This window comes from Eriocheir sinensis, chromosome 60 (genome assembly GCF_024679095.1).
Source record: "Eriocheir sinensis breed Jianghai 21 chromosome 60, ASM2467909v1, whole genome shotgun sequence".
Classification (NCBI taxonomy): domain Eukaryota; kingdom Metazoa; phylum Arthropoda; class Malacostraca; order Decapoda; family Varunidae; genus Eriocheir; species Eriocheir sinensis.
The window spans coordinates 9,304,894-9,322,468 of NC_066568.1; the positions used below are offsets into that span (position 1 = coordinate 9,304,894).

The 17,575-nt window shown below is 41.0% G+C and overlaps 2 protein-coding genes across 2 annotated transcripts in view; one reads left to right on the forward strand and one right to left on the reverse strand.

Annotated features, from left to right (window-relative positions):
- The window catches only part of LOC126985886 (uncharacterized), a 130,442-nt gene that overhangs the window by 77,021 nt on the left and 35,846 nt on the right, over positions 1 to 17,575 (forward strand). Inside the window, exon 4 of the mRNA XM_050841398.1 lies at positions 17,066 to 17,462. Coding sequence (XP_050697355.1) covers positions 17,342 to 17,462 — 121 coding nt within the window. The 5' untranslated portion in view covers positions 17,066 to 17,341. The remainder of the gene's footprint in view (positions 1 to 17,065; positions 17,463 to 17,575) is intronic.
- On the reverse strand, positions 13,386 to 14,204 carry LOC126985624 (uncharacterized). Its single transcript, XM_050840779.1, has one exon. The coding sequence runs from the start codon at positions 14,202 to 14,204 to the stop codon at positions 13,386 to 13,388; it is 819 nt and encodes a 272-aa protein (XP_050696736.1).

Here is a 17,575-nt window from a genome sequence, read left to right on the forward strand (position 1 = left end):
TGACTAGACAAGGTCTTTGCACTATGAACATGACAACACACTCATGAGGAGGCGATTAATCCTCCTCAGTCTTGGGAAATAGTTGGTTCGACAAGGTTGCTGCACCATACACGCGGAAACACTCATGAGAACCCGATTAATCTCCTTGTCGGTTGTGGGAAGTTGTTGATGTGAGAGGCGGAGGCGTCTGAGAATACCGACCTTGTGCTCCGTTCAGTTCGTTCACGCATCCACTCCGGAACTCTGACGAAAGTTCTGTGGGCCCCCTTCCCGGGCGGAGTGAAAAAATTTGGGCGGCTTTTCCGATACCCTACGCCCCTGTCCACCCAGCAGTGAATGGGTACCAGGTATTAATCGGGGGTTGTGTCCCGTCTCCTGAAATCTGTTCCCTTCTTCTATAATTCCTTCCCCTTCTGTCTCTCTCCGGCATATGACCACAGATGTTGCGCCGACTAAACGAAACTTTCCAACTTTCTGTGGCCCCCTCCGCCAAACATCCAGACTAGAAGTAACCCTCGTTCACGCAGACGTTACGACACTTCAACGCTAGTTCTACGACCACCTCTACAAAAACAAAGATCGAAAGTAACCTGCAAACTCACAGACACGGCGAAGAGGGGAGTATCAAGGCAGCCCCAGAAGCAGCCCGCAGCTGTACGATATGCTCTGGATGGCTCGTTCGTGCAGACACTCCGAGATCTGACACAGGACCTACGGCCACTTCTATCCAACACACAGATAGAAAGTAACCCGCAGCTCCGTTCACGCAGACACGCCGAAGGGGAGAATATCAATATACCGCTAGAAGTAACTCTATTGTACTTCATTTTTTTTTTACAACAAAGGCGACAGCTCAAGGGCACAAAAAAAGGAAACAATAATCAAAAAAGCCCGCTACTCATGCTACGGAGGCCTCGTTCACGCAGACACGCCGGAGGGGAGAGTATCAAGACACCTCTCCTACCGAAAATTACCGTCTCTTGGCCACTCATTCCTTTTTCTTTGGAGGGAACAGCGATTAGCGGGCTTTTTACTCCTCTGTTCTTGTTTTTTGCCCTTTAGCTGCCTCCTCCTTTGCTGTAAAAAGAGAATATCCAAACACCTCTCCTTCCGAAATCGACCTTCTCTTTTAGTCACTTATTCGTTTTTTCTTAAGGGAGCAACGATTAGTGGTCTTTTTTATGTTTTGATCTTGTTTTTTTGCATTTGATTTGCCTCCCGTGCCGTAAAAAAAGAGAATATCCAAACACCATTCCTTCCGAAATCGACCTTCTCTTTTAGTCACTTATTCGTTTTTTCTTAAGGGAACAACGATTAGTGGCCTTATATATTTTTTTATCTTGTTTTTTTGCATATGATTTGCCTCCCGTGCCGTAAAAAAGGGAAAATCAAAGCACCTCTCCTTCCGAAACTGACCCTCTGTCCACTCGTTCTCGGTTTCTTTTGAAGGAGCATCAATTAGCGAGCTCTTTTTATTTTCATGTCCTTTGGTTTTGCCGTTGAGCTGCTTCCATTGCTGTAAAAAGAAAACTCACATCTGGTGCCGTGCCCGCAGAGTAATTCATGTCTCTCCTTCCGAAACTGACCGCCTCTTCTGTCCACGCGTTCTTTTTTTTCTTCCGGGGGAGCAGCGATGAGCGGTCCTTTTCTCAATTTATTTCTTTGCTTCAGGCATTTAGTTGCTTCCTTTGCCTTGGTTAGTGATTCATGGCCCTCACTGACCCTCTCCTCCGGCCACTCACTCATTTTTTTTTCTTTTGAGCGAGCAGCGATTAGCAGGCTTTTTTTATCTTTTGTTCTTTGTGCTTTGAGTTAATTCCTTTGCCGTAAAATAAAAAAGAAGTGAAGCCTTGGCCACAGCGATTCAAGTCTTTCCTTCCAAAATCAACCCTCGCTTTGAGCCAGCCGGTCTTTTTTTTCTTTTGAGGGATCAGCGATTAGCGGCCTTCTTAATCCTTTTTTTTACATCAAAGAAAACGGCTCAAGGGCAACAAAAAGAGTGCAAAAAAAAAAAAGCCCGCTACTCGCCGCTCCCATAAAAGAGGAGAGTAAAGAGTAGCCAAAAGAGTAGTCAATTTCGGGTGAAGAGGTCTCTTGATACACTCATCTTGGAAGAGGTCAAGTCATAGGCAGGAGGAAATTGAAATTGTTCCTTATGTTTGCCCTTGAGCTGCTTCCTTTGCTGTAGAAAAAAACTGTAACACGTCTGAAGCCTTGGCCGCGGAGTGTCTGTCTCGCGTGTCCGTTTTCTTCTCGTGGTGACAAGTGTGAGTGAGTCTGCAGGTCTCAGAAACTTTTAGGTCCGTGGTCTCACACTTCACCCAGTCTCTCACGTCCACTATTTTCAAAGGTCGAAAAGGAGATCGGCTGGCTTCTCATGAGTGTTTATTTACATTCATTTTGCGGAAGCATCATCGAACTACTACCAGGGTCATAAAACTACCACTAAAAATGCTCTCAACTCTACAGAAAGCCAGGTTAAATGAGGCGTGTTGTGGAGAAGGGGCGTAAGGGACAGACATTTTTCTTTACGTTCTACATTCATTTTGCAGAAGAATCATCGAACTACTACCAGGGTCATAAAACTACCACTAAAAATGCTCTCAACTCTACAGAAAGCCAGGTTAATGAGGCGTGTTGTGGAGAAGGGGCGTAAGGAACAGACATTTTTTCGTTACATTCTACATTCATTTTGCAGAAGAATCATCGACCTACTACCAGGGTCATAAAACTACCACTAAAAATGCCCTCAACTCTACAGAAAGCCAGGTTAATGAGGCGTGTTGTGGAGAAGGGGAGTAAGGGACAGACATTTTTTCTTTACATTCTACATTCATTTTGCGGAAGAATCATCGAACCACTACCAGGGTCATAAAACTACCACTAAAAATGCCCTTAACTCTACAGAAAGCCAGGTTAATGAGGCGTGTTGTGGAGAAGGGGCGTAAGGAACAGACATTTTCTCTTTACGTTCTACATTCATTTTGCAGAAGAATCATCGAACCACTACCAGGGTCATAAAACTACCACTAAAAATGCCCTTAACTCTACAGAAAGCCAGGTTAAATGAGGCGTAAGGGACAGACATTTTTTCTTTACGTTCTACATTCATTTTGCAGAAGAATCATCGAACTACTACCAGGGTCATAAAACTACCACTAAAAATGCCTCAAAGATAAGCCTGGTTCTCCTCCACACCAATTATTTCCGAAGGCCTCAAAGATAAGCCTGGTCCTCCTCCACACCAATTATTTCCGAAGGCCTCAAAGATAAGCCTGGTTCTCCTCCACACCAATTATTTCCGAAGGCCTCAAAGATTAGCCTGGTTCCCCTCCACAGCAATTATTTCCGAAGGCCTCAAAGACAAGCCTGGTCCTCCTCCACAGCAATTATTTCCGAAGGCCTCAAAGATAAGCCTGGTCCTCCTCCACAGCAATTATTTCAGAAGGCCTCAAAGATTAGCCTGGTCCTCCTCCACAGCAATTATTTACGAAGGCCTCAAAGATAAGCCTTGCCACACTATCTAGGCTCATGAAACTACCCATGGAAATACTGACACAGTCTCTACCAAAGCATCAATAAATGTGTGTGTGTGTGTGTGTGTGTGTGTGTGTGTGTGTGTGTGTGTGTGTGTGTTGGCCCCTAAACGTTTGAGAATATGAGCCTGTATCTTTGGTATGTAGTATGTATGTATGGTATGTATGTATCTTCGGACTGGTAGGTAGCGCCCACTCTTGAACAGGGCAGGTGACGTTAGGTGGTAGGCTAGGTTAGGTTTAGTTGGGAGTCATGTACGGTAATTTTAAATGGGAATCACAATGAGAGTATTTTCCTGAATATCCCGTGGTTAGTTTCGAAGCTACAGCCGAGCGTGTGGCGGGCTTTTTTGTTGCTTTTTATTGTGTTTTGACCTTGAGCTGCCTCCCTTGTGAAAAAAAGAAAAACAACAACTCGAGGTTCACATACCCGTAGGGAAATTCGGAATATGCGACCCGCTCCTATAGTACACTGGCTGTCAAAAGTTGTGTCCCGAACTCTCTGGTTAAATGTGAGGAGAGAGAAGCGAGGTGCCGGCTGGTTTGAGAGGTAGGGGAAGAGTTTGTGTGTGTGTGTGGGGTGTGTGTGGGGGGGGGTATTCGTTCTGATGCATGGAGAGATGAATAATCAATACCATCTTCCTTATTTTCCCACAGAAATTACTCGATTATCATACGAGGAAAGAACATCAACAACTCTTTAACTGTTTATATATATTTCAACCCACACATGTGATAAATCGAGGAAAAATATATGAAACAAGAGAGACAGAACTGAACTTGTATTAAAGGAAAAAATAACCAGAAATTACGCGATAATAATAAGACGAAAAGACATCAACAACTCTTTAACTGTTTATACGTATTTCAACCCACACATGTGATAAATCGAGGAAAAATATATGAAACAAGAGAGACAGAACTGAACTTGTATTAAAGGAAAAGATAACCAGAAATTACTCGATTATCATACGAGGAAAGAGCATCAGCAAATCTTTAAGTATTTATATATATTTCAACCCACACATGTGATAAATCGAGGAAAAATATATGAAACAAGAAAGACAGAACTGAACTTGTATTAAAGGAAAAAATAACCAGAAATTACGCGATTATAATGAGAGGAAAGGACATCAACAACTCTTTAACTGTTTATATATATTTCAACCCACACATGTGATAAATCGAGGAAAAATATATGAAACAAGAAAGAAAGAATTGAACTTGTATTAAAGGAAAAAATAACCAGAAATTACGCGATTATAATAAGAGGAAAGGACATTAACAGCTCTTTAACTGTTTAACCCATACATGTGATATATCGAGGAAAAATATATGAAACAAGAAAAAAACGAACTGAATTTGTAGTAAGAAAACAAGAACTAGAAATTGCGAGTTTATTATTAGAAGAAAGAACCACATTGATAAGTTAAACCAGAATTATTAATATTAAAACCTCTCCTTTCCTTAATGAAGTGCTTAATGGTGTATTATTATTATTATTATTATTATTATTATTATTATTATTATTATTATTATTATTATTATTATTATTATTATTATTATTATTATTATTATTATTATTATTATTACGTTTGTTTTGTTATAATTGTCTCTTTTGAGTTTTCTACCTGTATAAATATTTCGACCCACACACACGAGGAAAAAGAAAATTAACATGAAAGTCGTCAAACTGAAAAATAAATAAACAATAAGTAATCCACAGTAAACAGAAATAAAAGTATGTACACGAAATAACATGAACAAAATTCTTATCATTAAAATAAAGAACTTCAAAAATGACGAGGATTAAAAAAGTACTGCTCGTTTTTCCCCTAAGTACCTCGTATTTTTTCAATCGTTCTCGTCTAACTATTTGTAAGCTATTTCCATTTATTGTTTTTGTGTTTACTTTCAGATTTTCTTCTTTAATATGAAAAAAGAGAACATTTTGGGTCTTCTTCTTAAACTCCTCTACATTATTATCCGAAGTTAAAATGGACTCGCTATTATGTACGAGTCGCCTTCGTTGTGGTCTGTTTTGCACTGTCTGTTTACCTATACTTACCATTTTGTCCTTCATTTCTTCCTTTGTACATTATTCATTCACCTCTTCTTCGGCCTTCCTCTTTCCCTTCAAATCTAATTCCATTCTCGTTACTTCTCTCCCTTTATTTCCTCTTCTTCCTCCACGTTCCCTTGTACTCTAAATTTCTCTCTCATTTCTTTCTTTTCACTCAGTCCATTCACTTCTTCCTGGACTTCCCTCTCCCTTCTGTCAACTCTCTACTTCCATTTTTATTACCTCTCTTTCTACATCTCTTCTAATGTCGTATCTTTATCATCTCATTCCTGTCTCTCATGTCTTCTTTTCTTACCAGCCATCCACATCTTCCTCGATCTTCCTCTCTTCCTTCTTTTTTTCTACTTCCATTGTCATTACTTTTCTTCCTCTATCTCTTCTCCTCTTGTGACCATACCATAGTGTGTCTCATGTCCTCGTTTACATAATTCATTCACTTCTCCATTGGTCCTTCTCCCCTACTCTCTATTTCCATTCCTATTGCTTTTCTTCCTATGTCTCTTTTAATCTACTATCGTGTCCAAACCATCTCATCATTGTCTCTTGTCTTTCTTTCACACGATCCTTCCTTGATCTCCTTTTCTCTTTCTTCTCTCCTGTACGTCTCTTCTCGCTACTTCTCGTCATACATCTCTTCCTCTCTCTTTTTGTCTCGTGTCCATACTTCCTCCATCTTGCATCTTCCGTTTTCTTATTCGATGCAAAGTTATTTTTTTCAAGTCCGCGAAAGTAGTTTAAAATTTCCATCCATAGATATGATAAAACGAGGGAAAAGTAAAGTAAAATACAAGTCGAACAGAAAAAAAATAATGCAGGTGAGAGGCCATAAGTTAAGGGAAGGCAGAGAAAAATGAGGTTATCCAAAATGAAAATAGAAAATTTATAAGTAGTCTAAATCATACCAAATAAATCAGCCCGTAACTGTAATAGGACGGGAAAAGAAGGAAAAAAAATACAATGTCAAACTGATAACAAAAAAAAGTACAGAAGAACACACACACACACACACACACACACACACACACACACACACACACACACACACACACACACACACACACACACACACATTTTTTCACTCTGTCTATCTATACCTACGCATCTATCTATCTGTCGCTGTCTATCTAAATACCTATCAGGCAGACAAACACATCCTGATCACGGGTGATTTCAATCTCCCTGACATTGACTGGACAGTAATATCCCCATTTGACCCTCCCGATGCTGACGCCCCCAACGCCATTATTCCCCACACAAACAGACGCCAACTACACGACACATTCATTGACGTCATAAATACATTTTCACTCTCACAAACAGTACTCCAGCCAACACGAACACATACTGTAACGCGCCCCGCTGGCCACGGTGGCCCTTTGACCACAGCACACACACTTGACCTTTTTCTCACCAACAACATTCTTAACATAACAAACACTCAGGTTGTTCAACGACTTAGTGACCATGACATACTCATCGTTGACGCTGACCTCCGACCGATTAGACATAAACAGAGACCCAGACAGATATTCCTTTTTTCAAGGGCTGACTTAGACATGATCAAACAAAACCTAACTGCCTTCAGCACTGACTTTTTTTGCGACAGACCCACACGCAAGACCTCCTTCCACCAACTGGAAGTACCTGAAACACGCCATACACGACTCTATGAACAAACGCATACCGCAAAAAACACTTTCTAGTAGGCACACACTTCCCTGGTTTTCCAGGGATCTACGCAGGTGAGAATAGTAGGCTGAGAGGTAGTTAAGAGGGACAGGTATTGATGGTCTTACGGTGATAGTCGTATATTATTGATGGTCTCATAATAGTACTGTGGGGAGAGTAAGGAGAAGGCCATGATGGAAGTAGTATTGAAACAGTTAGGCAATGGTGTGTGTGTGTGTGTGTGTGTGTGTGTGTGTGTGTGTGTGTGTGTGTGTGTGTGTGAGAGAGAGAGAGAGAGAGAGAGAGAGAGAGAGAGAGAGAGAGAGAGAGAGAGAGAGAGAGAGAGAGAGAGAGAGAGAGAGAGAGAGAGAGAGAGAGAGAGAGAGAGAGAGAGAGAGAGAGAGAGAGAGAGAGAAAGTACGGTAACTGACTTCCGAGAGACGCACAACATCACCTTTTCCTACAGAGTCTTGTAACAGCACGGCGAGGATAGTTATCAGGGGAGTAATAGCGTAAGAGTAACAGGGTAATAGTGTTTGTGTCGAGGTGTGGCGGCGGCGGCGGCGTCGGACCAGCGGCTGCCTGTCTGTCACCTGCGAGGAAAAATATCAAGTCGCTTAATTTCTCGCGGGAATTCGCTCATCACGGGAAAATTTTGACGTGCTGAATTAACTCTGGAGGGTGACTCGCGGCGTGTTGTTGTTGTTGTTGTTGTTGTTGTTGTTGTTGTTGTTGTTACTGCTGCTGCTCTTCTTCTTCCTCTTCTTCCTGTTCTTCTTTTTCTTCTTCTTCTTTTTTATCATTATTATTATTATTATTATTATTATTATTATTATTATTATTATTATTATTATTATTATTATTATTATTATTATTATTATTATTATTATTATTGTTATTATTGTTGTTGTTGTTGTTTTTATTTCTACTATTGCAATCATTATTCAAATTGTAACGAAACAGTCCGTAATAATAATAGTGTTAACAACGATATTCAGAGTAATGATAATAATAATAATAATAATAATAGTAATAACTGTGTGTGTGTGTGTGTGTGTGTGTGTGTGTGTGTGTGTGTGTGTGTGAGTGAGCGCGCCAGTAGCGAATAAAAAGAAGAAAGGAAAAGGAAGTAAAAGCAGGGGAAAAATTAGGAAGGAAAAAACTCATGGCGGGACGTGGTAGGAAAAGAGGAAAAACAGAATAGAAAAGGATGATAAGCAGAAAAGGAGGAATAATAAGGGGAGAGAGGGTGAGAAGTATGTATGAGAGGAAACGACACTAAAGTAAAGGAGAAGGAAACAGAAAGAAAAAGAGAGAAGAAACAGGGAGAGGCCGGGGAGCGAGGGAATAAGAAGGAAGGAATGGGATGGGGGAAAGAAGAGAAGGGGGAAGCGATAGGTGAAATGAAGAAACAGAAAAATGCAACATTTATTATTTTGTCCATAAAAATATAGAAAAGTAGGAATACAAGAGAGAGAGAGAGAGAGAGAGAGAGAGAGAGAGAGAGAGAGAGAGAGAGAGAGAGAGAGAGAGAGAGAGAGAGAGAAATGCAGATAAGACAGACTAACAGATAGACAGACAGACAGACAGAGTGAGTGAGAGAGAGAACCACACACACACACACACACACACACACACACACACACACACACACACACACACACACACACACACACACACACACACACACACACACACACACACACACACACACACACACACACACACGCACACACACACACATGCACGCACAGAGGGTCCGGTCTGGCAGGCTGATGTTTGAGATTTTTCCCGCTGTCAAGGAGTGGTTACTGTCCCCCGCTGAGCAAAGAGGATGGAGTGTGTGGTGTGTGGAGGTCTCGCCAGTACCTGGATATCGACTATAAGGAACTTGCTCTCGTCGGGAGGGTACTTGTTGGCGATGGCGAGTCTACCCCGTGATCAGGCCGTGGTGATTTATACACACACAGACCAGCAAACAAAAGAAGAAAGTCAAAGAAAATGGACTGTCTAATTAAGCATCATCATCATCACGAGTAATATTTTTTCTCATGGTATAAAGAAGCGGTCAGCGAGGGAGTGGCCACCATCGCCCTCCCTCACCACGCCAGTCGCTGTGCTCGCTCGCTCGCCCCTGCAACACGCGTCTGAAATCATCGGCGCTTACCAACAAAGAGGCGGATGGTTAATAATATATTCCACCGGCGACGACAGGAAAAATAAAACGGAGCGAGAGAAAAAGGTGTTCACGTGACATCTATTTTTCATCGTCATTTTTGTATCCGCTTCCTTGCGACAGGTGAGCTTTATTTTATTGTCAGTTTTTACTCCCACGTGCATACAAAGATGAGCATAAATTGGTTGCGTTATTAACTAGAAAAAAAGGAGGAAAAGCAAAACATCAAGAATAGTGACACAGTTTATTTTCACACTCCTGCTTTTATTACTGAGGCGAATCACTTATTTTTGTCACCGAGTTACTAACACTACTACTGCTACGACTACTACTACTACTACTACTACTACCCCAACATCATTATCCTAAAACAGACACACACATATAGATGATAGTGTAAGGTCCATTTACCTACTATCCGACCATCGCATCTTGTTGCACGTGCGAGCGCCGCCCTCGTTCGTCTCCTGCGTCTGCTACTGCCCAACCATCGCCCAGGGACTGACTGCTGAATTGTCTGCCCGTTACCCCGCCGCGTCACAGGGGGCCGCTACCACTCTCGCCTCTACTCCCTCAGAGCTGACGCCGGGAAAGGAGCAGCAGTCAGAACACCGCAACAGCAGCTGGTGCGCCATTATGTTCGATTCCACAATGGTCATCATCGAGGGAAGGTCCTGCGGGTTTTGCAAGGGCCGGCTCCCTTTTGAATACAGATATCGTGGGTGAATACCTCATCCGTAAAACTGTTCCCTGTTAAATACGGATGACGTGGGTTAATCTCTCTCTCTCTCTCTCTCTCTCTCTCTCTCTCTCTCTCTCTCTCTCTCTCTCTCTCTCTCTCTCTCTCTCTCTCTCTCTCTCTCTCTCTCTCTAGGAGAGAGAGAGAGAGAGAGAGAGAGAGAGAGAGAGAGAGAGAGAGAGAGAGAGAGAGAGAGAGAGAGAGAGAGAGAGAGAGAGAGAGAGAGAGAGAGAGAGAGAGAGAGAGAGAGAGAGAGAGAGAGAGAATTCATTAGCTTTCCTCCAGTCTTCAAATTAACATATCTCTTTACTCTTTCCTCTTTTCCTACCTACAAAACCTCCTTTCATAATCTTAGTAAATTTCAACTTTTTCTTTATTATCTTCATGCGGTCAAACAGAGAGGAGACGTAGAAAGAGAGGGAGAGAAAATGCAAAAAGGGAGAGAACTGTGTATGGTGGGCAGGGTAGAGAAGCAGAATAAGGGAGAGAAAGTTAGGTAATGAGAGAGAACGGTATATGTTTAGAGAGGAGGCATAGAGTAAGGGAGAGTAAGGAAAGTAAAGGAAGAGAACGAGATATATTGGGACGGGAGGTGGCGAAGATTATGGGAGGGAAAAAAAAGGGAGAGAAGAATAGAGGATTTTGATTCACGTTGTGGTGTGTTTCGTGCGATCATCTGCTCCAAGCGAAGAAACGATATTTGAGTATTTACAAAGAATGATAGGAGTTGTTCCATGACCTTGTGTGTTTTGCGACCTTTTGTATGAGATTAACTATTCTAACAAATGAGACGATATTTGAGTGTATTAAGTTGTCAGAATAAGTTTTGGGGGGTTCTTAAAATGTATTTGGTGACCTTTTTTTTAAGATTGACTATTCCAGGAGACGAGACGGTATTTGAGTCTGTTTAGGGTCAAGAATAAGCGTTTTTGAAGATTAGTGTTTTATGTGACCTTTATATTAGATCAACTATTCTAAGAGACGAGACGGTATTTGAGTCTGTTTAGGGTCAAGAATAAGCGTTTTTGAAGATTAGTGTGTGGGTTATGTGACTTATATTAGATCAACTATTCCAAGAGACGAGACGGTGCTTGAGTCTGTTTAGGGTCAAGAATAAGCGTTTTTGAAGATTAGTGTTTTATGTGACCTTTATATTAGATCAACTATTCTATGAGACGAGACGGTATTTGAGTCTCTTTAGAATGAAGAATAAGAGTTTTCCAGCATCCGAATAATGGGGTTAGTGACTTTAAATTCAAGAGCGACTATTCCGGGAGAAGAAACTGTATTTAAGTCTACTTGTGGGTAATAATAAGAGTTTTTCGGAGTCTGCATAACGTGTTTAGGGACGTTTTATACAAGGTCCATTATTCTAAGAGGCGAGACGGTGTTTGATTCTATTCTAGAGGGAAGAATAAGTTTTTTGGAGGTCATTTAATGTGTTTAGTGACCTTCTATATGGGATCAACTATTCTAACAAACGACACGGTGTTTGGCGCCACTTAGGAGGATAAATAAGAGTTTTCTGCGTCCGTACAATGTTTTTATTGACGTGTTTTTAGATCGAGTACATATTTCAAAAGACGAAACGGTACCTGAGTCTCCTTAGGTTGAAGAATAAGTGTTTTTGAGCGTTACTACGTGTGTTAAATGACCTATGAGAGAGAGAGAGAGAGAGAGAGAGAGAGAGAGAGAGAGAGAGAAGGGGGAAGTGGGGGTATAGCTGCATGGGAGTGACTGGGAGGGGTGTGTATGTGTGTGTGTGTGTGTGTGTGTGTGTGTGTGTGTGTGTTTTCGTGTTTGCGTGTCATATTTTTCCTATGCCGTACATCATAAACTCTCCTTTCGTTCAATTTTTCATTTGGTTTTATTTAGTATTAAAGTTCACATTTCAAAGTTTACATTTTACTCTTTTTTTTTTCTTTTCATACTTGACATAATAATTTCCTTGTTTTTCTTGGACTTTTAGTTTTGTCATCTTTCATTTCTTCCATTTTCTTTATATATTTCATTCATTCTATTTTTCCTTCTTTCTTTCTCTCATTTTTATTCCTTCTTTATCCATTTCTTTCTTTTTCTCTTTCTTCTTTTCTTTTTCTTTCTTTCTCTTTCTTTATTTATTTATCTATTTCTTATTCATTTATTTATTTACTTCTTTACCTTCATCCCGTGAGTGACAAAATAACCTTTCATCTCGTGCAATTCATATCGGTCTTCATTCATTCTTTCTTTTTCTCTTTCTTTTTTCTTTTCTTTTCTTCTTTCTTTCTCTTTCTTTATTTATTTATCTATTTCTTATTCATTTATTTATTTACTTCTTTACCTTCATCCCGTGAGTGACAAAATAACCTTTCATCTCGTGCAATTCATATCGGTCTTTGTTATTTTCTCGTGGGTCACAAAATTATTCACTGTTCTTCTGTTATACGATCCATAGTCATTCTTTTAGCACCCTTTTCTAACCGTCTGTCATTAATATATTTTTGTGTTTCTTCTTTGTGTGATTTATAGTTTTCATTGGATGGTTTCTTTTCTTCTATTCACTCTTAGGTTTTTTTCTTCCCATTTGTGACAATCGTTTTATATATTGTTCTATTGTAAGATTCATAGCCATTCTTCTATTACTCTTTCTTACTGCCTGTCATTTATATATACTGTTTTTCTTCTATTGTGTGATTTATCGTGTCTCGGTGTGTGGTTTCTTTTCTTCTCATTGTTCGCTGTTTCTTTCTTTCATTCATTCTATCATCCATTCTTTCTTTCTCTCATTCTTATTCCTTTCATTTTTCCATTTCCATTTCTTTCATTTTACGATTTACACCTTGGCCTATTCCTCTAGTGCGCTTTCTTACTGTCTGTCATTAATATCTGTTTTTTTTTTATTTCTTTGCATAATTTATAGCCTTGTACGTTTTTTTTTATTATTAGCTTTTTCCTCAACGCTTGTTCTTCCATTGTACGATTCACAGCTATTCTTCAAGTACACATTCTTACCTCCCTCTCATACCTGACAATCAATAATATAAGTTGTTGTCTTTTTCTGTTAAACGATTTATTGCTCTACCTTGTTTGGTTTCTTTTCTTCTCCTTGTTATCTCTTTTTCATACCTGACATAGCCATTGATATATGTTGTTGTGTTCTTCTCTTGTACAGACGAAGAGGTAGAGGTCGAAGAGGAGGTTTTAGAGGTCGAGAAGGAGACTGCAGAGGTCGAGGAAGTGGCTGTAGGATCGGAGGAGGTGGTGTAGGTTGAGATGGATGGGGAAGAGGTTCTGGAGGTTGACGAAGAGGTTGTGAGGGCCGAGAAGGAGGTTGTGGGAGGTTAACGAAGAGGCTGTGATGGCGAGGAGGAGGTTGTGGGAGGTTGACGAAGAGGTTGTGATGGCCGAGGTGGAGGTTCTGGAGGCTGACGAAGAGGTTGTGAGGGCCCAGGAGGAGGTTGTGGGAGGTTGACGAAGAGGTTGTGGGAGGTTGACGAAGAGGTTGTGGGAGGTTGACGAGGAGGTTGTGAGGGCCGAGGAGGAGGTTGTGGGAGGTTGACGAAGAGGTTGTGAGGGCGAGGAGGAGGTTGTGGGAGGTTGACGAAGAGGTTGTGGGAGGTTGACGAAGAGGTTGTGGGAGGTTGACGAGGAGGTTGTGAGGGCGAGGAGGAGGTTGTGGGAGGTTGACGAAGAGGTTGTGAGGGCGAGGAGGAGGTTGTGGGAGGTTAACGAAGAGGTTGTGAGGGCGAGGAGGAGGTTGTGGGAGGTTGACGAAGAGGTTGTGATGGCCGAGGAGGAGGTTCTGGAGGTTGACGAAGAGGTTGTGAGGGCCGAGGAGGAAGTTGTGGGAGGTTGACGAGGAGGTTGTGAGGGCGAGGAGGAGGTTGTGGGAGGTTGACGAAGAGGTTGTGAGGGCCGAGGAGGAAGTTGTGGGAGGTTGACGAAGAGGTTGTGAGGGCCGAGGAGGAGGTTGTGGGAGGTTGAGGAGGCCATGGAGGTTGAGGAAGTAGAATGATTCATAGCTTCTACTTATGTGGTTTCTTTTCTTTGTTAGGTTTTTCCATACGTGGCATCATCATCTATGTATATATCGTCACCCTCATAAAATAATCGCCTAAGTCATTTTCAGCGATTTCCAGGTTTTTGTCTACATCAATTTTTCAACCTGTGACGCCCGTTTTTGTAGAGTTGCCTTCGTCATTCAGGGTTTGAGTGTTCTAGAAGTGGCCTTTTCATTTCTGCCTAAATCTTAAGCCAAATGAGATGATGACAGTTCTTTTCCTATTTCCTGTTAAGTAGAAAATATTGACTTTGGCGGTTTGCTTACGAAGGTGACGATTTTGTTATTCTACTGTACAATCCATAGCCATTCATCCAATACACTTTCCTACCGTCTTCTCATACGTAGCACAGTTATTAATATATGACTGTTTTTTCTTGTATTGTTTCCTCTTGTACAGTTTCATTGCGTCTTCTTTTCATTGTTGGTTAGTTTTCATACGTGGCCAATCATTCTTGTATTTCGTTCTCTGTCACTCACACATATTCGTATAGCATAAATCTGTCTCCTCTTTTCCCTGCTGTTTGATTTCCTTTCTTCTCATTTTTAGCTTTGTTGTTTTATCCATGCGCAAAAATCATTTATGTAATTTGTTTTTTTTGTCACTCACATTGGTATAGCATAATACTCCCACCTCTTTTCCTTTCTGTATGCCTTGTCTATTTTTCCGATTTTTTTTTTCTGTTCTATAAGTGTATTTTTAATATTCCTTTTGTTTCATTTGTGCTACTATATCTATTTTTGTTTTCTATATTCTTTTTTTCTTTCAATGGTGGTTTCAAAACTACATCTGCACATTCTTACCACGAAGCGTATGCAACCCGTTAGTTAGTGATTTTGGGCTCAAATCTACAGATGCATATTCTAGTATTGTTCTTATGGATGTAACACTGTCATTTCGTTCGTTGTGAATACTCTTGTGGCTACCCTGTCTATCTTCACAAAGTTTTCTGTTTCTTTAAATCTGGGTTCAAATCTACAGTTGCATATTCCAATACTGCTCTTATGAATGCAATACTTATCGTTCCCTATCATTTCGTTCCTCGTGAATACTCTCGTGGCTACCCTGTCTATCTTCACAATGTTTTCTGTTTCTGTTAAGTCTGGGTTCAAATCTACAGTTGCATATTCCAGTACTGCTCTTATGAAAGCAATACTTATCGTTCCCTGCCATTTTGTTCCTCGTGAATACTCTCGTGGCTACCCTGTCTATCTTCACAATGTTATTCTCTGTTTCTTCAAGTCTGGGTTCAAATCTACAGTTGCATACTCTAGTACTGTTCTTATCGATGTAACACTTATCATTCTCTATCATTTCGTTCCTCGTGAATACTCTCGTGGCTACCCTGTCTATCTTCACAATGTTATTCTCTGTTTCTTCAAGTCTGGGTTCAAATCTACAGTTGCATACTCTAGTACTGTTCTTATACATGTAATACTTATCATTCATACCGTATCGTTCCCTTCTTTGCCAACGCTGCCCTTGTGTATACCCTCGTGGCTGCTTTGTCAATATGTTTACGATGTTTTTTTGTTTTGTAAGAGTGGATTTATTTACAATCTTCCTTTTTGTCTCTCTTGTGTTTCTTTATCTATATTTGTTTTCTATATTCTTTTTTTTTCAAGGGTGGGTTCAAAGCTACATCTGCACATTCTTGCCACGAGGCCTATGCTCCCCGTTAGTTAGTGAGTTAGTGTGTGTGTGTCAAGATCTACAGCTGCATATTCTGTACTGTTCTTATGACCGTAATATTTATCCTTGCCTTCCACCTATCGTTGCCCTCGTGCTAACTAGGTTATAAGACACTTTCGGTTCTCACATCAGCTATTTTTAAAGGTCAAAGAGGGGGTCAGTCGGGTTCTAATGAGTGTTTCTTCAGGTTCATTTTACAGAAGAACGGTCAAACTACCACCAGGGCATAAAACTGCTCCTGGAAATGCCCAAAACTCCTACGAAAGCCTTGTCAAATAAGTGTTCTTACTTAATGTTTCTGTTTCTTTAAGTGTGTGTTCAAATCTAGAGTATAACAATCTGGTACTTATTGTTCCCTCCCGCTTCTCGCTGCCCTCGTGCTAACTAAAGGAAATTGCGTTCTCTTATGGGTGGAATCTCTCTTACATAATGTTTCTGTTTTTTTAAGTGTGTGTTCATATCTAGAGTATCACATTCTAGGACTGTTCTTATGAGTGCAATACTTAGCGTTCCCTCCCACCTCTCGCTGCCCTCGTGATAACTAAAGGAGATTGCATACTCCGTCCTTGCCCATTATCTTGATCCTCTGGCGTCGGTTTGTTATTTGCGATCACACCCAAATCCCTTTCTTTCCTTCTTTTTGTTCTGTGTACGTGTGTGTGTGTGTGTGTGTGTGTGTGTGTGTGTGTGTGTGTGTGTGTGTGTAAGGGTGGGGGAGGGGTTATATGTATGTGTGTGTGTGTGTGTGTGTGTGTGTGTGTGTGTGTGTGTGTGTTATAGATCAATATATACGTTTATCAACACCAGCTTTCCATTCACCACCACCACCACCATCACCACCACCACCATCACCACCACCACCACCTCCACCATCACCCTCACCACCACCACCACCACCACCATCAACACCACCCCACCTCCACCATCAACACCACCACCACCACCACCACCATCATCACCTTCATCTCTTTCATAACAAATCCTTCGTCCTTCAACACCACAATCATCACTATCATCACTGTCGCATCCACTACCACCACCACCCAAAAACAACAACAACAGCAACAACAACAACATTACCACCACCACCACCACCATCACCACAATCACAATCACTTTCTTTTCCAGGTCACAATCCGGCCACCAAAATCGAATCCCAAGAACAACAACAACAATCGAGGAAAAGAAAGAAAAGAGGGAGGAATCAAGAATTATATTGAGAGAAAGAGAAGAAAAAAAAAAAAAAGAGAAATGGTTGGGGGGAGGAAAGAAACAAAGGAAAAATAATACAAATAAGAGGAAATAGAAGAGAAAGAAAGAGAAAGGGAAAGAGAGAGACAGAAAGAAAGACAAAGTGAGGAAAAAGATTATAGAAACAGGCAATTTAGTGACCAAGAATGAACAATGGCTTCATCCACCACCACTACCACCACCACCACCACCACCACCACTAGCACCTCCACCACCACCATTCCCTCCAGACACCTCCTCCGCCTCGCTATCCTCCTCTGGCTAGCAAATGGAGGTGAGTTGCTATTAGTGTATTTATTGTCGCTCTTATTGTTTTTATTATTACCATTATTGTTTTCACGACCTACCCTTCGTGAACCCAAACCTCTCTAGATGATCCCGAATGGT

Excerpts from the sequence above, each read along its gene's own strand:
- LOC126985624 (XM_050840779.1), bottom strand. The coding sequence starts at position 14,204 with ATGAATCATTCTACTTCCTCAACCTCCATGGCCTCCTCAACCTCCCAC.